Genomic DNA, 19,961 nt, shown 5'->3' with positions numbered 1-19,961 from the left:
CTGACTCCTGAAGTCCTTGGTCCTTGTCCTGGTCTTCATAGGACACTGGACTTCCTTATCTCTGCTTTATTTGAGGACCAGCCAGGACCAGGTCAATGTTTCTTTACCTCTCCCACACCTCTGCGTCTGTCCATTCACATTCAACCATGTCCATCCATTCACGTACATCTCATGTATGTCAGTTTACATCTACGACATTTAATCATCTGCTCAAAGATCCTCGTCAGTCCATTCACATACAAGCAGTATGAACATCACTCCACCTATTCACGTGCACACAGAGCTGTCAGTCCATTCACATACACTTGTGATTGTAACATGTCTGTCCATTCACGTACAAGCAGTATGAACATCACACCACCTATTGACGTGCACACAAAGCTGTCAGTCCATTCGCATACACTTGTGATTGTAGCATGTCTGTCCATTCACGTACAAGTAGTATGAACATCACACCACCTATTGACGTGCACACAGAGCTGTCAGTCCATTCACATACACTTGTGATTGTAACATGTCTGTCCATTCACGTACAAGCAGTATGAACATCACACCACCTATTGACGTGCACACAAAGCTGTCAGTCCATTCGCATACACTTGTGATTGTAGCATGTCTGTCCATTCACGTACAAGTAGTATGAACATCACACCACCTATTGACGTGCACACAGAGCTGTCAGTCCATTCACATACACTTGTGATTGTAACATGTCTGTCCATTCACGTACAAGCAGTATGAACATCACACCACCTATTGATGTGCACACAGAGCTGTCAGTCCATTCACATACACTTGTGATTGTAGCATGTCTGTCCATTCACACACAAGCAATATAAACATCACACCACCTATTGACGTGCACACAAAGCTGTCAGTCCATTCACATACACTTGTGATTGTAGCATGTCTGTCCATTCACATACAAGCAGTATAACCATCACACCACCTATTGACGTGCACACAAAGCTGTCAGTCCATTCACGTACACTTGTGATTGTAACATGTCTGTCCATTCACATACAAGCAATATAAACATCACTCCACCTATTGACGTGCACACAAAGCTGTCAGTCCATTCACGTACACTTGTGATTGTAACATGTCTGTCCATTCACATACAAGCAATATAAACATCACTCCACCTATTGACGTGCACACAGAGCTGTCAGTCCATTCACATACACTTGTGATTGTAGCATGTCAGTCCATTCACATACAAGCAATATAAACATCACTCCACCTATTGACATGCACACAAAGCTGTCAGTCCATTCGCATACACACAAAGATTGTACAATCCATTCTCACATGGTGTAAACATGTCTGTCCATTCACATACACTCACAATGTAAACATGTCTGTCCATTCACGTACACACAATGTAAATGTACATCAAAGTCTGACTGTGGTGAATTGGAGAGAACTATTTGTCTGATGAACGTGTGCTGATACACCATTCATGTGATCAATAGTGGTGTGAAACTATTGATCCAGAATTGATTATTGATTGAAAGCCGTCCTCCCAATGTAATATTTGGTGTAATAATTGTAATTAAAAGGCTTTAAAAAGATGTTACAGGTTATAAAAGTTCCTTCTGCTTGCAAAGAGATGGACTAAAACATCGTTTTTTAAATAAATTCATATAAAAGAAATAAGAAAAATGTTAAAACATTCAATAATTTTTTAGGCAAATTTTTTTTTTTAAGATTATTTTTAATAAGAATTCATTAAAAGCAATTTTTTTTTTCAAGCCAAGAATTTTAAAAAAATTTTTTTTGACATGATATTTGCCTAAAATGGATTCTGGCAACAGAATATTATGTCATGGAAGGAAAACGTTGTTTGAAAAGGACAATTTTCAGGCAAGCAAAAATGTTAACATTATTTTGAAGAAGAATCCATTTAAAAAATGTTTTTTTAAGCCCTGCAAAAATGAGTCACTGAAAAAAAAAAGTGATTTAGTATTTTTGCATGAAAGACGATACTTTTAATAGCTGACCTGATTGTGGTCGTGTTGAAGTCATTCTATGAACACGTTTTTAGAAAAGGTCCTGCTTGCAAGGAGGACTTAAACGTCTTCTTCAAATTGATTCACATTAAAAAAAGTAAATTAAAAGAAATTAGGTTAAAAGACACTTTTTAGGGAAAAAAACCATTTTAAGATTATTTCTAATAAGAAAAATATTTTTTACCTTGAAAATAATTTTTTACCTTGAAAATAATTTTTTACCTTGAAAATTTTTTTTTCCTTGAAACATTTTTTTTTACCTTAAATTTTTTTTTTACCTTGAAAATAATTTTTTACCTTGAAAATTATTTTTAACCTTGAAAAAAAAATTTTACCTTGAAAAAATTTTTTTACCTTAAATTTTTTTTTTACCTTGAAAATCATTTTTTACCTTGAAAAATATTTTTTACCTAGAAAATCATTTTTTACCTTGAAAATCATTTTTTACCTTGAAAAAAAAATTTGACTTAAATTTTTTTTTTTACCTAGAAAATAATTTTTTACCTTGAAAATCATTTTTAACCTTGAAAAAAAAATTTTACTTAAATTTTTTTTTTACTTAAACATTTTTTTTACCTAGAAAATCATTTTTTACCTTGAAAATCATTTTTAACCTTGAAAAAATTTTTTTACCTTGAAGATCATTTTTTACCTTGAAAATAATTTTTTACCTTGAAAATAATTTTTTACCTTGAAAATAATTTTTTACCTTGAAAATTTTTTTTTCCTTGAAACATTTTTTTTACCTTAAATTTTTTTTTTTACATTGAAAATCATTTTTTACCTTGAAAATTATTTTTAACCTTGAAAAAAAAAATTTACCTTGAAAAAATTTTTTTACCTTAAAATTTTTTTTTACCTTGAAAATCATTTTTTACCTTGAAAAATATTTTTTACCTAGAAAATCATTTTTTACCTTGAAAATCATTTTTTACCTTGAAAAAAAAATTTGACTTAAATTTTTTTTTTACCTAGAAAATAATTTTTTACCTTGAAAATCATTTTTAACCTTGAAAAAAAAATTTTACTTAAATTTTTTTTTTAACTTAAACATTTTTTTTTACCTAGAAAATCATTTTTTACCTTGAAAATCATTTTTAACCTTGAAAAAAAAAATTTACCTTGAAAAAATTTTTTTACCTTAAAATTTTTTTTACCTTGAAAATCATTTTTTACCTTGAAAAATATTTTTTACCTAGAAAATCATTTTTTACCTTGAAAATCATTTTTTACCTTGAAAAAAAAATTTGACTTACATTTTTTTTTTACCTAGAAAATAATTTTTTACCTTGAAAATCATTTTTAACCTTGAAAAAAAAATTTTACTTAAATTTTTTTTTTAACTTAAACATTTTTTTTTACCTAGAAAATCATTTTTTACCTTGAAAATCATTTTTAACCTTGAAAAAAAAAATTTACCTTGAAAATTATTTTTTACCTTGAAATTCATTTTTAACCTTGAAATAAATTTTTTACCTTGAAAATAATTTTTCACCTTGAAAATAATTTTTTACCTTGAAAAAAAAAATTTACCTTGAAAATCATTTTTTACCTTGAAATTCATTTTTAACCTTGAAATAAATTTTTTACCTTGAAAATAATTTTTTACCTTGAAAAAAAATTTGACTTAAATTTTTTTTTTTTACCTAGAAAATAATTTTTTACCTTGAAAATCATTTTTAACCTTGAAAAAAAAAATTTACTTAAATTTTTTTTTTTACTTAAACATTTTTTTTTACCTAGAAAATCATTTTTTACCTTGAAAATCATTTTTAACCTTGAAAAAAAATGTTTACCTTGAAGATCATTTTTTACCTTGAAAATAATTTTTTACCTTGAAAATAATTTTTTACCTTGAAAAAAATTTTTTCCTTGAAACATTTTTTTTACCTTAAATTTTTTTTTTACATTGAAAATCATTTTTTACCTTGAAAATTATTTTTAACCTTGAAAAAAAAAATTTACCTTGAAAAATTTTTTTTACCTTAAAATTTTTTTTTACCTTGAAAATCATTTTTTACCTTGAAAAATATTTTTTACCTAGAAAATCATTTTTTACCTTGAAAATCATTTTTTACCTTGAAAAAAAAATTTGACTTAAATTTTTTTTTTACCTAGAAAATAATTTTTTACCTTGAAAATCATTTTTAACCTTGAAACAAAAATTTTACTTAAATTTTTTTTTTAACTTAAACATTTTTTTTACCTACAAAATCATTTTTTACCTTGAAAATCATTTTTAACCTTGAAAAAAAAATTTACCTTGAAAATCATTTTTTACCTTGAAATTCATTTTTAACCTTGAAATAAATTTTTTACCTTGAAAATAATTTTTTACCTTGAAAATAATTTTTTACCTTGAACATTTTTTTTCCTTGAAACATTTTTTTTACCTTAAATTTTTTTTTTACCTTGAAAATCATTTTTTACCTTGAAAAATATTTTTAACCTAGAAAATCATTTTTTACCTTGAAAATCATTTTTTACCTTGAAAAAAAAATTTAACTTAAACATTTTTTTTTACCTAGAAAATCCTTTTTTACCTTGAAAATCATTTTTAACCTTGAAAAAAAATTTTTTCCTTGAAAATCATTTTTTACCCTGAAAATAATTTTTAACCTTGAAAATTTTTTTTTACCTTAAAATTTTTTTTTTACCTAGAAAATCATTTTTTACCTTGAAAATCATTTTTAACCTTGAAAAAAAAAATTTACCTTGAAAATAATTTTTTACCTTGAAATTCATTTTTAACCTTGAAATACATTTTTTACCTTGAAAATCATTTTTTACCTTGAAAATCAATTTTTTACCTTGAAAAAATTTTTTTACCTTGAAAAATATTTTTTACCTTGAAAATTTTTTTCAAGGTAAAACTCCACACAGAAAGATCCCGGGCTCGGGATATTTCTGTGTGGAGTTTGCATGTTCTCCCCGTGACTGCGTGGGTTCACTCCGGCTTCCTCCCACCTCCAAAGACATGCACCTGGGGATAGGCCCCTCCCACCTCCAAAGACATGCACCTGGGGATAGGCCCCTCCCACCTCCAAAGACATGCACCTGGGGATAGGCCCCTCCCACCTCCAAAGACATGCACCTGGGGATAGGCCCCTCCCACCTCCAAAGACATGCACCTGGGGATAGGTTGATTGGCAACACTAAATGGTCCCTAGTGTGTGAATGTTGTCTGTCTATCTGTGTTGGCCCTGTGATGAGGTGGCGACTTGTCCAGGGTGTACCCCGCCTTCCGCCCGATTGTGGCTGAGATAGGCTCCAGCGCCCCCCGCGACCCCGAAGGGAATAAGCGGTAGAAAATGGATGGATGGAAGAATCCAATTTTAAAAATGTTTTTTTTAGTTGAAATAAAACATATTATTGTATTTTCTGGTATGAACACCAAATTTACCTCAAACTGATTCTTGCAATGAATTATTTGCTCAAATAATTATAATGAAACTTTTTCAAAATATATTTCTGCTTGCATGGAGATGGACTAAAAGTGTCTTCTTAAAATTGATTCCAATTAAAAAAATTAAAATGTTTTAAACAAAAATTAATATTAAAATAATTTTTAGTAAAAAAAAAAAAAAAAGTAACAATATTTTTGAGAAGAATCCATTTTTAAAAATAAGTTTTTTTAAGAGCCCCAAAAATGTGTCATTGGGAAAAAAACATTTTTTTATTAATAATTGTTTTGGATGAAACACGATACTCGCCTCAAACTGATTATTGCATTGAATTATCTGCTGAAATTATGTAATAATAATAATAATAATAATAATAATAATAATATTAACATCTTTTTAAAACAGGTCACAAGTTAGAAAAGATCCTTCTGCTTGCAAAATAATGTCTTCTTCAAACTTGAATCTTAACTAATCAACTTTTGAAAATGATGAAGCGGTTGACAAAGTAGAAGAGCAGTGAAGTTGTGTAAATGCTAAATAAAAAGAGAATACAACAAATCTTATATTCAATTGAATAGACTGCAAAGACAAGATATTTCATCTTCACACTGACAAACTTTCTTCTTTTTTGCAAATAATCATGAAGTTACAATACATTTTTACCAGTGTGTTCCTTTTAACAAGACTCAGTAAAGGTTTGGGAACTGAGGAGACACATTTTTGAAGTGGAATTCTTTCCCATTCTTGCTTGATGTACAGCTTAAGTTGTTCAACAGTCTCATATTTTAGCCTTCACACATTTTCAATGTCTGGACTACAGGCAGGCCAGTCTAGTACCCGCACTCTTTTACTATGAAGCCACGCTGTTGTAACACATGGCTTGGCATCGTCTTGCTGATATAAGCAGGGGCGTCCATGATAACAACATATGTTGTATGTACCTTTCAGCATTAATGGTGCCTTCACAGATGTGTAAGTTACCCATGTCTTGGGCACTAATCACTAATCACACTAATCACTAATCACAGATGCTGTCTTTTACACTTTCACCCTAGAACAGTCCCCATGCTTCTTTTCCTCTTTGGTCCACAGTTTCCAAAAACAATTTGAAATGTGGACTCGTCAGACCACAGAAGACTTTTCCACTTTGCATCAGTCCATCTTAGATGAGCTCGGGCCCAGCGAAGCATTTCTGGGTGTTGTTGATAAATGGCTTTGGCTTTGCATAGTAGAGTTTTAACTTGCACTTACAGATGTAGCGACCAACTGCAGTTACTGACAGTGGTTTTCTGAAGTGTTTCTGAGCCTATGTGGTGATATCCTTTACACACTGATGTGGCTTGTTGATGCAGTAGCGCCTGAGGGATGGAAGGTGTGTAATATCATGGCTTACGTGCAGTGATTTCTCCACATTCTCTCAACCTTTTGATGATATTACGGAGCGTAGATGGTGAAATCCCTCAATTCCTTGTTGAGAAATGTTGTTCTTAAACAATTTGCTCAGGCATTTGTTGACAAAGTGGTGACCCTCGCCCCGTCCTTGTTTGTGAATGACTGAGCATTTCACGGAAGCTGCTTTTATACCCAATCATGGCACCCACCTGTTCCCAATGAGCCTGTTCACCTGTGGGATGTTCCAAATAAGTCTTTGATGAGCATTCCTCAACTTTGTCACTCTTTTTTGCCACTTGTGCCAGCTTTTTTGAAACATGTTGCAGCCATCAAATTCCAAATGAGCTAACATTTGCAAAAAACAACAAAGTTTGTCAGTGTGAACATGAAATATCTTGTCTTTGCAGTCTATTCAATTGAATATCAGTTGAAAAGGATTTGTTGTATTCTCTTTTTATTGAGCATTTACACAACTTCACTGCTTTTCTACTTTGTACATTTTTCAAGTGATTTGTGTGAGAATCTTGTTAGATATGAAGTCAAATATGAAAGATGCTCAAAGTTCAACTATAAAAGTTCTTTGTTGTACTTTTCATCTGAAGGTGACGTCACGGCTGCTCCACACTTTAATTGCTCTTCTTTCTAAATCTGACCTTACCGACAAAGGCTTTTATTCTGAAGAGAGCGCAGAAGTCAATGAGGTGACTGTCAAAATAAATCACTCCTGCTATCAAAGAGCTAACAAGGACTTTGGTGAGGGAAAAGGACACCATCTTTTTTTTTTGTTAACAACCCCCCATCATCCCTCCTCCCCCCCACACCCGCCCCTCCCCCATCCACACATAATCAATCAGTTTCCTTTCATGCCTTTTTTTTATTCTGAAGGAACAAAAGCTTTGATTTCCCCTCCGGTCTGCTGCAACATCCATTTTCATTACAGAGATGCTTGGGAGACGTGTCAACACACACACACACACACACACACACACACACACACACACACACACACACACACACACACACACCCAACACACACACACACTCACGCACACACACGCGCACACACACACTCACACACACGCACACACACACGCACACACACACACACACACACACACACGCGCACACACACACTCACACACGCACACACACACTCACACACACACACGCACACACACACACGCACACACACACACGCGCACACACACACACGCGCACACACACACTCACACACACACGCACACACACACACACGCACACACACACACACGCACACACACACACACGCGCACACACACACTCACACACACACACACACACGCACACACACACACACACACACACGCGCACACACACACACACGCGCGCACACACACACACACTCACACACACACACGCACACACACACACACACACACATACGCACGCGCACACACGCACGCACACACACACTCACACACACACAGACACACACGCACACACACACGCACACACACACACACTCACACTCACACACACACACACACACACACACACACACACACACACTCACACACACACACACACACACACACACACACACACACACACACACACACACACACCATTGAACATTCCAAAAGTATGAAGTGGTCATAAGGTTGAACTTGAAATGGTCTCCACATTTGACTACTTGGGGATTGTTATTGGTGAGAACTTAGATTTAGACTTAGTCTTAGACTTAGACCTAGACTTAGTCTTAGACTTAGTCTTAGACTTAGATTTTGTCTTAGACTTAGACTTAGTCTTAGACTTAGACCTAGACTTAGTCTTAGACTTAGTCTTAGACTTAGATTTTGTCTTAGACTTAGACTTAGATTTAGTCTTAGACTTAGTCTTAGACTTAGACTTAGTCTTAGACTTAGACTTAGACTTAGTCTTAGACAAACTTTATTGATCCACAAGGGAAATTGTTCTTCTCTTTGAAAACTTGTGACTTCAACTTCAAATGAACTTGGGATTTATTCTTTAGAAACAAGTCGTGTAAGTTAGGGAACACTTGATTCTGACAATAATAATAGATTACATTTATATAGCACTTTTCTCTACCCTAGACACTCAGAGAAGTGAGAAGTCTACATTCACACAATGGTGGTGGTAAGCTACATTTGTAGCCCTGTGGTTGACTGACTGAAGTGTGGTTGCCAGTTTGCACCTAGGGCTTCTCCGACTACCACCTGACATTCATTCATTCATTCATTCATTCATTCATTCATTCATTCATTCATCAGTGTGAGTGAGGCTGATCCTGATCACTTTTATGCCTTTGCTAGATTATGAAGACTTGCACCAGACTCTTATTTGACAAAAACTACATCCTGTATATCCCTGTGATTTATGTTGTATTACCAGTTATATTACTAGCATGTTGTATTACTAGTTGTATTACTAGCATGTTGTATTACTAGTTGTATTACTGTATATCCCTGTGCCTTATGTTGTATTACTAGTCATATTACTAGTTGTATTACTAGCATGTTGTATATTGTATATTTAGTCATGTAGTCATTGTTGTATGTTAATATAAGTCATGAGTAGACAGACAGACAGACAGGTCCATGGTGTTCCCAGGAATATGTGTGAGTAAGACAGGTTGTGTCAGGTCAGGCCACATTAGTTTTAGAGTCTGGCGATTAAAGGAGTTTGTCTTTGCTGTGAAATCACTGCAGGAACTTTGATGGGCAAAACATGAAGTAGCCAATAAAATCAATGAGCTGATTGATTAACTCCTCTCATCCAATGTAGTCTGATACTGTCTGATACTTACATCCTCTCATCCATACATGACCACAATGTAGTCTGATACTGTCTGATACTTACATCCTCTCATCCATTAATGATCACAATGTAGTCTGATAATGTCTGATACTTACATCCTCTCATCCATACATGATCACAATGTAGTCTGATACTGTCTGATACTTACATCCACTCATCCATACATGATCACAATGTAGTCTGATACTGTCTGATACTTACATCCTCTCATCCATACATGACCACAATCACTATCCCCTTTACAAGTGTGTCAACTCCAATTCACTACACAAATAATGCTTCAATGGCAGCAAAATAATTACATATATTATTATTATTAGTAGTAGTAGTAGTATTTTATTATTGTTATTATTTATCTCTAATAAATAATAATTATTATTATCATAAATACTGAGCCATAATAATAAGAATAATTACTATCATTTGTATTATCTCTCTTTAATAATAATCAAATCATTATTATTATTATATTTGTTATTATGTAATGATAATGATAATAATAATAATAATTATTATTGTTATTATAATAATAATAATTATTATTATTATTACTATTATTATTAGGGACAAGCAGTAGAAAATGGATGGATGGATGGATGGATTATTATTTTAATTGTTATTATGGACAGTGAGCCGTAATAATAATAATAATAATAATAACAATAATTATTGTTATTATTGTTATTATTCTAATTATAATAATAATTATAATTATCATTCTTTTTATCATTAATATAAATACTGAGCCATAATAATAATAATAATAATAATGACTATTACTATTATTATTGTTATTATTGTAAATACTAAACCATAATAATAATAATTACTATAACTTTTTTTATCTCTCTAATAATAATAATAATGATATAATATTTTTATTTTTATAATAGTGAGCCATAATTATAATAATAATAATAATTATTATTGTTATGGCTCAGTATTTACAATAATAATACTAATAATAATCATTATTATTATTAGTGTGCAGCGTGGGCCAAAGAGGCGCTAACGACACAATTAGTGGCTTGTCGAGCTAGTCCATGCTAATTACTGAGCTGTGAAGCTAACGAGCGGCCAGCAGGTCTTTGAATAATTGCTGGAATGTTTCCAGTCAATCAACTTTTTAAGGAGTGAGCAGATAAGAACATTTCACAGGACTCTTTTCTCTCTGACCTCAATTAAACATGTCTGCTCTCAGCGGGCCTCCTCTTTGTGTTCTCTGACTACAGCGGCCTCCCCTGGGTCCTAGTGCCTGGCTTATTAGTGCCTGGGTCCTAGTGCCTGGGTTTTAAAGCTGGGTCCTAGTGCGTGGGTCCTAGTGCCTGGGTTTTAGTCCTTGGGTCCTAGTGCCTGGGTTTTAGTGCCTGGATCCTAGTGCCTGGGTCCTAGTGCCTGGGTTTTAATGCCTGGGTTTTAGTGCCTGGGTCCTAGTGCCTGGGATTTAGTGCCTGGGCCCTAGTGCCTGGGTCCTAGTGCTTGGGCCCTAGTGCCCGCCTTTAACTCAGCAGTAGGCCTCTTCTTTGTGTCCTCTGATCAAGCTGCCTCCCCTGGGTCCTAGTGCCTGGGCCCTAGTGGCCGCCCTATACCAAGTGACTGCAACAGTAAAACACATTTCTAACTAAAAAACCTGGTTATGACTTTAGTGAGTGAGTGTGAGAGTGAGTGAGTGAGTGAGTGAGTGAGTCTTTTGACTAAAAGTTGTGCTGGTTGTTTTTGGAATTGCAGAATGTAGATGATTGGCTGAATATTCAATAAAAGATGCTAAATCAGCAATAACAGAGCCCTTTAAGTCCTCTAGCAGCAATACAGTTATAAAAGGATGTTGCTGAATAGTCTGATATTTGTATTTGTGAGCGTCACTGCCTTCTCACACCTGCCCAATAAAACACTAAATGATGCTGGCAAAACAATTATGAGTGTTGATAAATCACACTGCGTGTGCTAAATAATGATATTTGCATTTTCTCCTCCCCGCCTTTTGAAGATTAGCATAAATTTTGCATATTAATGAAGACAGAGTTGACTGAACAGACGCAGTCCTCTGCTCACAAGTTTAGTCGATCAGCTTTGTGTGCTAGAAAGTTTGCTCGTGTTTTAGTAACTTCACATATCTGGCATCTGCAGTTGAGATGTTTCATGAGAGCAGAGTGTGTGTGTGTGTGTGTGTGTGTGTGTGTGTGTGTGTGTGTGTGTGTGTGTGTGTGTGTGTGTGTGTGTGTGTGTGTGTGTGTGTCTTTAAAAGTCAGTGCCTGTTGCTAAGTGACACTTGCTAGCTCAGTGCGCTGCTGTGTTGAATCTTTTCACTGAAATGTGTTAGCGCTAGCTAATAGAATGATAGAACCTTTCCTCCTTGGCTGTAGTCTCCTTGTCCACAAACGCGAATTGTAGGATCGCAAGCTTGTCACTTTTTTGCTTTGTTGTTCGTTATTCCCTTGTAGTAGTAGTAGTAGTAGTAGTAGCAGCAGTGTGTGTGTTACACGTTGTTTGCTGTGGGATGTTGCCTTCTTTCACTTTCTGTGTTTCTGTCTAGTTGACAATAAAGCACACTTGATATCAAACTCAGTGGTAACAAAGCTGTAATGTACATAGATGACTCCTTACTAGTAAACGTAACATATAATGCTGTCATTTGGAAACACTGCTAACTAACTAACTAACTAACTAACTAACTAACTAACATCACCAAGGGAAGCTAGAAGGATATGGACCAGATCCATGATGGCAAAATATGATAAAGAACAAATACACTTCATGGCAAATACATGTTACACACTGCTTCACTACTTTTAACAAATGTGCACTTGGCACACCTATTACCATGGCCACAGTTTGACCTTGGAACAGATGAATTTGGCACACCTATTACCATGGCCACAGTTTGACCCGGGAACAGATGAATTCATGTTATATGGATAGTTTTGATTGACTGGAGTTTTATTAGCTTTTTTTCACACGAATGTGACAGCGGAGAATGTTCAAATGTGACATCAAACTTGATTACCATGGCCACAGTTTGACTCTGGAACACCTTTTACCTTTTACCTTGGCCACAGTTTGACCCTGGAACAGACAGTAAAGCGGATGCTGATTGGCTGAGAGGCGGATGAGTTGAGGACTTGAAAACAAGGAAGTTGGGGAGCAGCCGGTGGGTTTAGCCGCTTTAGTCTCAAACACTTTCCACCTGCATGGCGACGTGATGCTGCGTTGCCATGGCGACACGCTGGCACCGACGGAGAGTGAAGGAGTTGTCATTTCCTGACTGCCATCTGGACTTGGAGTGGATTTTTACCCCCCAAAAAAGATGCTGGTTAGCACGAGCGTGTTCCAGACACTGAAGTGTCTCGTTCACTTCAAGGATGAAGTCACTTTTTTTTCATAAACTTCACTTTTCTGTCACATAGAAAACTCATTTTCCACTGCAAATAATCTGTTCCAGGGTCAAACTGTGGTCATTGTACAAGTTTGAATGTTTTTCATCCACATTTCACATTTTTCACCGTCAAAGAAATGTTGTTTTTTATTTTTTATTTTATAATAATAATTTTCATATTTTTACTGTATATTATTATTTATTTATGTTATAAAATCATAAAATAGAAGAAAGAGCAATTTTAAAAATATACATTTTTTCATTAATACTGTTTGTCATTTTAAGGATTTGTATAAAATGTGTATGATGAATAAAACAAAGACGTGTTGTATAGAATGTTATGATAAATAATATATATGTTATATTTTCACATGTATTTTGTAAATATAAAAATGGGAGCCATTACCTCCCTGCTTGGCACTCAGCATCAAGGCTTGGAATTGGGGGTTAAATCACCAAAAATGATTCCTGGGCGCGGCCACCGCTGCTGCTCACTACTCCCCTCACCTCCCAGGGGGTGATCAAGAGTGATGGGTCAAATGCAGAGAATAATTTCGCCACACCTAGTGTGTGTGTGTGTGTGTGTGTAAGTTAAAATATTACTTCAATAACAAGTTTTAATTTGTACAAATTACACAACATATTATTAAAAAAATAATAATTCTATTTTAAAAATATTAAATGCATAATACCTACAACAATGAAAAATGTATGGAAAATGATGAAAAAAGTAAATAGAGTTCTTATGTATTCTTTATTCAGCAATATATTTTTCTATCTATAATTCATAGGAAAAAACATTTTGTATCTAATTTTAAATTCTAAAAAAAATGACAAAAAATATTTGTTATGTTTTTATTATATTTTCATTCATGATTTTATAATAATAATAATAATAATAATAATAATTGTTATTATTATTATTAAATTAAAAATATTACTATAATAACACATTTGTACCAATTATAAGACATATTATTAAAATGCTAATAGTAATGTAAACATGTTCAATGCATAGTACTTCCTTATGAACAGAAACAAAGATGAAAATAGTTGAAATAATCTTCTTTTGTCTCCATGCACTTGTTGAGATGATGGCTGGAGGCAGCTGGTCTCCCAGTCCGGAAGTTGACGGAAGGATTTCCACACCCTGCACTTGATTGTTGCAGGGCAGCAGTCAGGATTATTTACTAACTGCAATATTTGCAAATATTATTTTGTTTTTGAAAGACCTCAGAGATTTTAATTACCTTTTTGCACTTTAATCAGTGAGGTGATGTCCTGTTTGTCCTCATTTCTTATTTCTCTGACAATATATATATATATATATATATATATATATATATATATATATATATATATATATATATATATATATATATATATATATTCTCTTTCCTCTGTTTACAAACACTATTGTCCAAAAAGTGACTTCTTCTCCTGTTTGGTCCACAGCTGCGTCTTGTTGGCGGGCCTCGGCAGTTAGAGGAGAGCTCGTCACCATGACAACGTCCCGGCGAGACTCCGCCCGCTCCTCCATGGCCGGCCTGCTCCTCTTCCTCCTGCTCCTCTTCCTCCTGCTGCCGACACGGGCCGTGTCTGAGATGGAGTGGGCGGCGTGCAGCAAGAAGGAACATCCCAAAGTCTCCATGCAAGGTTTCTAGATCATTCTGTCAGTCTTCAACCACAGGAAGTCACTCGTACACTTTCTACTTACTTCACTTTCTACTTACTTCACTTTCTACTTACTTCACTTTCTACTTACTTCACTTTCTACCTGCTCCCCACTCCCACTACTACTTTCAGCATAAGCACAATCAGAAATACTTTATTAATCCCCGATGGGAAGTTAAGATTTTCCGCACAATCCCATTCAATATCAGACAAACATTACAGGGAGACAGAACAGGATCAAACATTACAGGGAGACAGAACAGGATCAAACATTACAGGGAGACAGAACAGGATCAAACATTACAGGGAGACAGAACAGGATCAAACATTACAGGGAGACAGAACAGGATCAAACATTACAGGGAGACAGAACAGGATCAAACATTACAGGGAGACAGAACAGGATCAAACATTACAGGGAGACAGAATAGGATCGCTGACGGGTCTGGCAACTTCCGGCACCCCTTACAAAAAAGATGAGCAACAGGTAAACGCTTGGAAGGGGCCTGAGAAAGAAAAGAACTCAGTCTAACCCTGGGCCCCTGGAGAGGGGGTCCAGACTGATGCCAAGGGAACAAACCTCATAGCCATAGCACACATAAGCATGTGTGTAAGAGGGGAACACCAAAGAACACAAAGGACATTAAAGACATTAAAAGAGCAAAGTTCTTGTTCTTGATACCCCAAGACTCAATGTTGGAATATGCGTGGAACTGTCATAGGATGCCACCTGTGCAACAAATCCAGTCCTGTAATGTCCTGGCTCCTAAATATTCCAAAGTCAACTTTATTCTAAGAAAAGTGAAGAGTTTGGGAACAACAGCAACTCAGCCACCAAGTGGTAAAGTGACAGAGAGGTCAGCATAGTGCAAAGACTTTCTGCACAGTCACTTGCTACACAGCTCCAAACTTCATGTCACCTTCCAATTAGCCCACGTACAGTACGCAGAGAGCTTCATGGCCGAGCAGCTGCATCTAAGCCATACATCACCAAGTCCAATGCAAAGCGTGGGATGCGGTGGTGTAAAGGACATCACCACTGGACTCTAGAGCAGTGGAGACGTCTTTTTTGGACTGATGAGTCACACTTTTACATCTGATGGAACAGTCTGGGTTTGGAGGTTGCTAGGAGAACGCTACATTTCACACTGCATTGTGCCGAGTGTGACATTTGGTGGAGGAGGAATTATGGTGTGGGGTTGTTTTTCAGGAGTTGGGCTTGGCCCCTTAGTTCCAGTGAAAGGAACCTTGAATGCTCCAGGATACCAAAAACATTTTGGACAATTCCATGCTCCCAACCTTGTGGGAACAGTTTGGAGCGGGCCCCTTCCTCTTCCAACATGACTGTGCACCAGTGCACAAAGCAAGGTCCATAAAGACATGGATGACAGAGTCTGGTGTGGATGAACTTGACTGGCCTGCACAGAGTCTTGACCTGAACCCCATAGAACACCTTTGGGATGAATTAGACCGGAGACTGAGAGCCAGGCCTTCAGTGTGTGACCTCACCAATGCACTTTTGGAAGAATGGCGGGAAAATTGCTATAAACACACTCCGCAACCTTGTGGACAGCCTTCCCAGAAGATATAAACACACTCCGCAACCTGGTGGACAGCCTTCCCAGAAGAGTTGAAGCTGTAATAGCTGCAAAAGGTCATATTGAAGCCTATGGGTTAGGAATGGGATGACACTTAAACTTCATATGTGAGTCAAGGCAGGTGGCCAAATACTTTTGGCAATATAGTGTATTTATATTTACATGTACAAATATAAAAAAATATATATTTTTGTACAGGTTATTATTTTGTAATTGTATTTATTTTTATTGTATTTATTTTTATTTGGATTAACTTTTGGAGTTTATAATAGTTGAAGTGTACACATAATGGTATAATTGTATGCACTTTATTCTTATTATTTGTGTATTTATTTTCTATATTGTTAAAATGCTGCACATTTTTTTAGGTGAGGGAACATTCTAACTCACGATGTCACCGCCAAAACATGGAAATATGGCCCCGCCTTATGGAACGTTTACAAGAAAAACAGTACAATAAATAATTTTGTAGCCAATATTCCAGAATAGTTGCCACCGACGGTGTAATATTTGTGTAAATGATATTATTCTGACCTACATATTGTCATGTCTGTATTATCATGTTTTGTTTTAAGTCATGTTTTGTTTAGTTTCTGTCTTTTCACTCCCTTGTCTGGTCACCATAGCAACCATTAGTTTTCACCTGTCACGTCACGCACCTGTTTCACGTTTTGAGTCACGCACCTGCTTTCACTAATCATGTCCATAGTATTTAAGTTCATTCATTTTCTGTTGTTCGTCCTGACGACCTCAACACATTTATGCTCTGTTCATGCCTGATACTTCTTTTCATGTCAATTCCTCAAGCAACTACTTTTGTCCAAGCCAAGTAAGTTTTTGTTCCATATTTATAGTCCTTTTGGTTTCATAGTTTGTTCTCCGCCATTGTGCGTGGTTTTTGTTTGTACTTTTTTGCTATAGTCTTTTGGTTTTATAGTTTATTCTCCGCCACTGTGCGCGCTTTCATTTATTCCTTTTTTTGATAATAATAAATCATGTACCTTCATTCCCGTCTCGCACGAGCCAACTTTCCGTTGCATCCTGGAAAAGCACACACCCAGGACCCAGTCTTGACACATATTATCTTAAAACTGATACTAGAGATTGTTTCCCTGGTCAAATAAAAAAAACATAATAGCGAGTCAGTCTAAAGAACCACTCCTTAAGATCCGACTCCCTTCAAAGAGCAATGAATCTCATCTTGTTTATTCAAAAATGAGTCAGACGCTCTCAGAACGATGCTTTTATGTGACTTTCACAAGTCCTGATGTTAGCGCCGTTAGCATGGCAAAATATTAGCTAGATGCCTTTCAAAAAATATCGGATTATCCTCCGGTACCTACGAGACTGTTAGAATAATTATGTGGAAGTTATCACACAACTCTTATGCTTAAAGGCCGTTGCTATAGTTATTATCAATTGTGCCGAAGTTGTACTTTTTCTATCTGTGCAAAGCAAGTCGTCTCGTATCAGTGCTTGTGTCCAGAACATCGAGTACCATGACGCAGACAAAGCAGAGACAGGGCGATATCACGAGTGTCAGCACATTTGCATTTGTGAATAATCATATATTGTGTCTAACTGAGGCTGCTGAAATGACCCCCCCTTCCTTCAGAAGCAGCCTCAGTGATGTAACCAGGGACCTCCCAAATAAATAGAGGAGCACATGGGACTGTACCTTAGAGCGTGGTGGGAGATTGTAACTAGAGTACAGCCCCAAACGTCTCTCCTCACTGAACCAAATTGAACTCTGTCGCTGCCTGATTCCTTGCTTCTTGTCTGTTTAATAGATGTCATCAGTGTTTGAACCTGACAGAGACGCAAGAAAGGTTTTAGTTTGAAGTTGAGTCAGTCGTATTTTTGGTTTATTCTAAGATACGAGAACGCCAACTGAGTTGTCAAATGTTGTTAGCTTGCGAGCGAGTAAAACAACATTTACTTGTATCGATATTCCCCCATCAAAACATGAATCCACGTCAGGTTGACGCTAACTTGTTTTCTGCTGTTTTCATTGTCAACAACACCCTGATGATTTATATTTCTCTTATCTTTAGCTGGCTAACTAGCCTAGCTAGCTAGCTAAGTCGCTTAGTGGCTACTATGTCAGAAGTATAAAGCCAAGCTTTTTCTTTTGCGGTAAAACTGTCCAGCCCTTCCTGGCTTGCCAGAACATTCTGGAAGACGTTCAAAAGGAGGAGGGAAGAGAAGGAATTTTAGACGCAGAGTCTGTCAAAGATTAGCGAGATACGTGATAGCATCCTGGGTAAGGTTAGCGCTTTGTTCCTCACAGTTAAAAAAACTTGCATCCAAATAAGAGGCTCACTATTTGGCATGTTGACAGCGTGAAATAGGGGCCAGCAGAATGTGAGCAAACACACACACACACACACACACACACACACACACACACACACACACACACACACACACACTCACGTTGTTGTGTTTGAGTTTGTCTGGCTTCTGCCAAAAACAAAAAAGCGACTAAAGAAGAACAAACTGTCAAGTTTCAAGAAGCTCACTTGAATGTTCCTTTTGCTAGAGCGCCGCCTAGAAACGTCTATCTGCACGGCTTTTAATAGAAGCTCCATCTCAAGTCTCGAGGGGAACATTTTGGTAAAAAATTTTTTATAGGTTTCTTGCTTTTGACAGAAAATATTTTAAAAGATTGATCGAAAATTCTAATTGCTCGAGCGCCGCATAGAAGCATGTAGCAACATCATATTGCTCACCATTGATCCTAATTGTTTAGGGTTGAACATTGTCTAGAAAAAATCAATAGGATTCTTAGTCTGAAATAAAACACTAATCCTTGAACGTTTGAAGGAAATCAGTTTGTGGTTCCAACTGGTAGAGTGGCGCCTAGACCCTGGATGAGAGATCTTTGCTCCAGCGCCACATAGAAACATCATTGCTCACCATTCATCCTAATTGTTTTGTGTTGAACATTGTCTAGAAAAAGTCAATAGGATTCTTGCTTTGACATGAAACATAATTTGTTGAGCATTTGGTAGAACATAGCCTAAAACCCCTGATAAGAGATTGAAATGAGCTATGCTAGAGCGCTGCCTAGAAACATACTGATATCATGACATTCAGTACCTGATATTTTAAGTTAAAAATCTTGAGTTGAATGTCACGATAAAGCAACAGGGATCTTGCTAACTAATCTTTTAAAAGTTTGAAGAATATTTCAACTGCAAGAGTGCCACCTAGAAACATGTAGCAACATCATCTTTGTCACCATTTAGCCTGTTTGTCTTGGATTGAGTGTCTTCTAGCAAAGTCAATAGGGTTCTTGGTCTGACTCAAAACACTAATCCTTGAGCGTTTGAAGGAAATCAGTTGGCGGTTCCAACTGGTAAAGTGGCGCCTAGACCCCGGATGAGAGATCTTTGCTACAGCGCTACATAGCAACATGTAGCAACATCACATTGCTCACCATTGATCCTAATTGTTTTGAATCGAAAATTGTCTGGAAAAAGTCAACAGGGTTCTTGCTTTGACGTAAAACCTACAGTTGGTAGGTTGGAAATTCCGTTTGGTAGAACATGGCCTAGACCCCAGATAAGAGATTGAAATTCTCTACGCTCCAGCGACGCCTAGAAACATACTGATATCATGACATCTGGCACCAGATATCTTTAGTGAGGTATTTTGAGTTGAATGTCACGTTAAAGCAACAGAGATC

At 36.0% G+C, this 19,961-nt stretch overlaps 1 protein-coding gene across 1 annotated transcript in view; it reads left to right on the top strand.

Moving 5' to 3' along the window:
* Positions 1–19,961, top strand: part of sema5ba (sema domain, seven thrombospondin repeats (type 1 and type 1-like), transmembrane domain (TM) and short cytoplasmic domain, (semaphorin) 5Ba) — a 104,031-nt gene that overhangs the window by 16,029 nt on the left and 68,041 nt on the right. Inside the window, exon 3 of the mRNA XM_061926151.1 lies at positions 14,454–14,654. Within this exon, the coding sequence (XP_061782135.1) occupies positions 14,501–14,654 (154 nt within the window). The 5' untranslated portion in view covers positions 14,454–14,500. The remainder of the gene's footprint in view (positions 1–14,453; positions 14,655–19,961) is intronic.

This window comes from Nerophis lumbriciformis, linkage group LG31 (assembly GCF_033978685.3).
Source record: "Nerophis lumbriciformis linkage group LG31, RoL_Nlum_v2.1, whole genome shotgun sequence".
Lineage (NCBI taxonomy): Eukaryota > Metazoa > Chordata > Actinopteri > Syngnathiformes > Syngnathidae > Nerophis > Nerophis lumbriciformis.
Note: the sequence above shows the minus strand (reverse complement) of the source record. Positions and strands in the feature narration are given on the sequence as shown.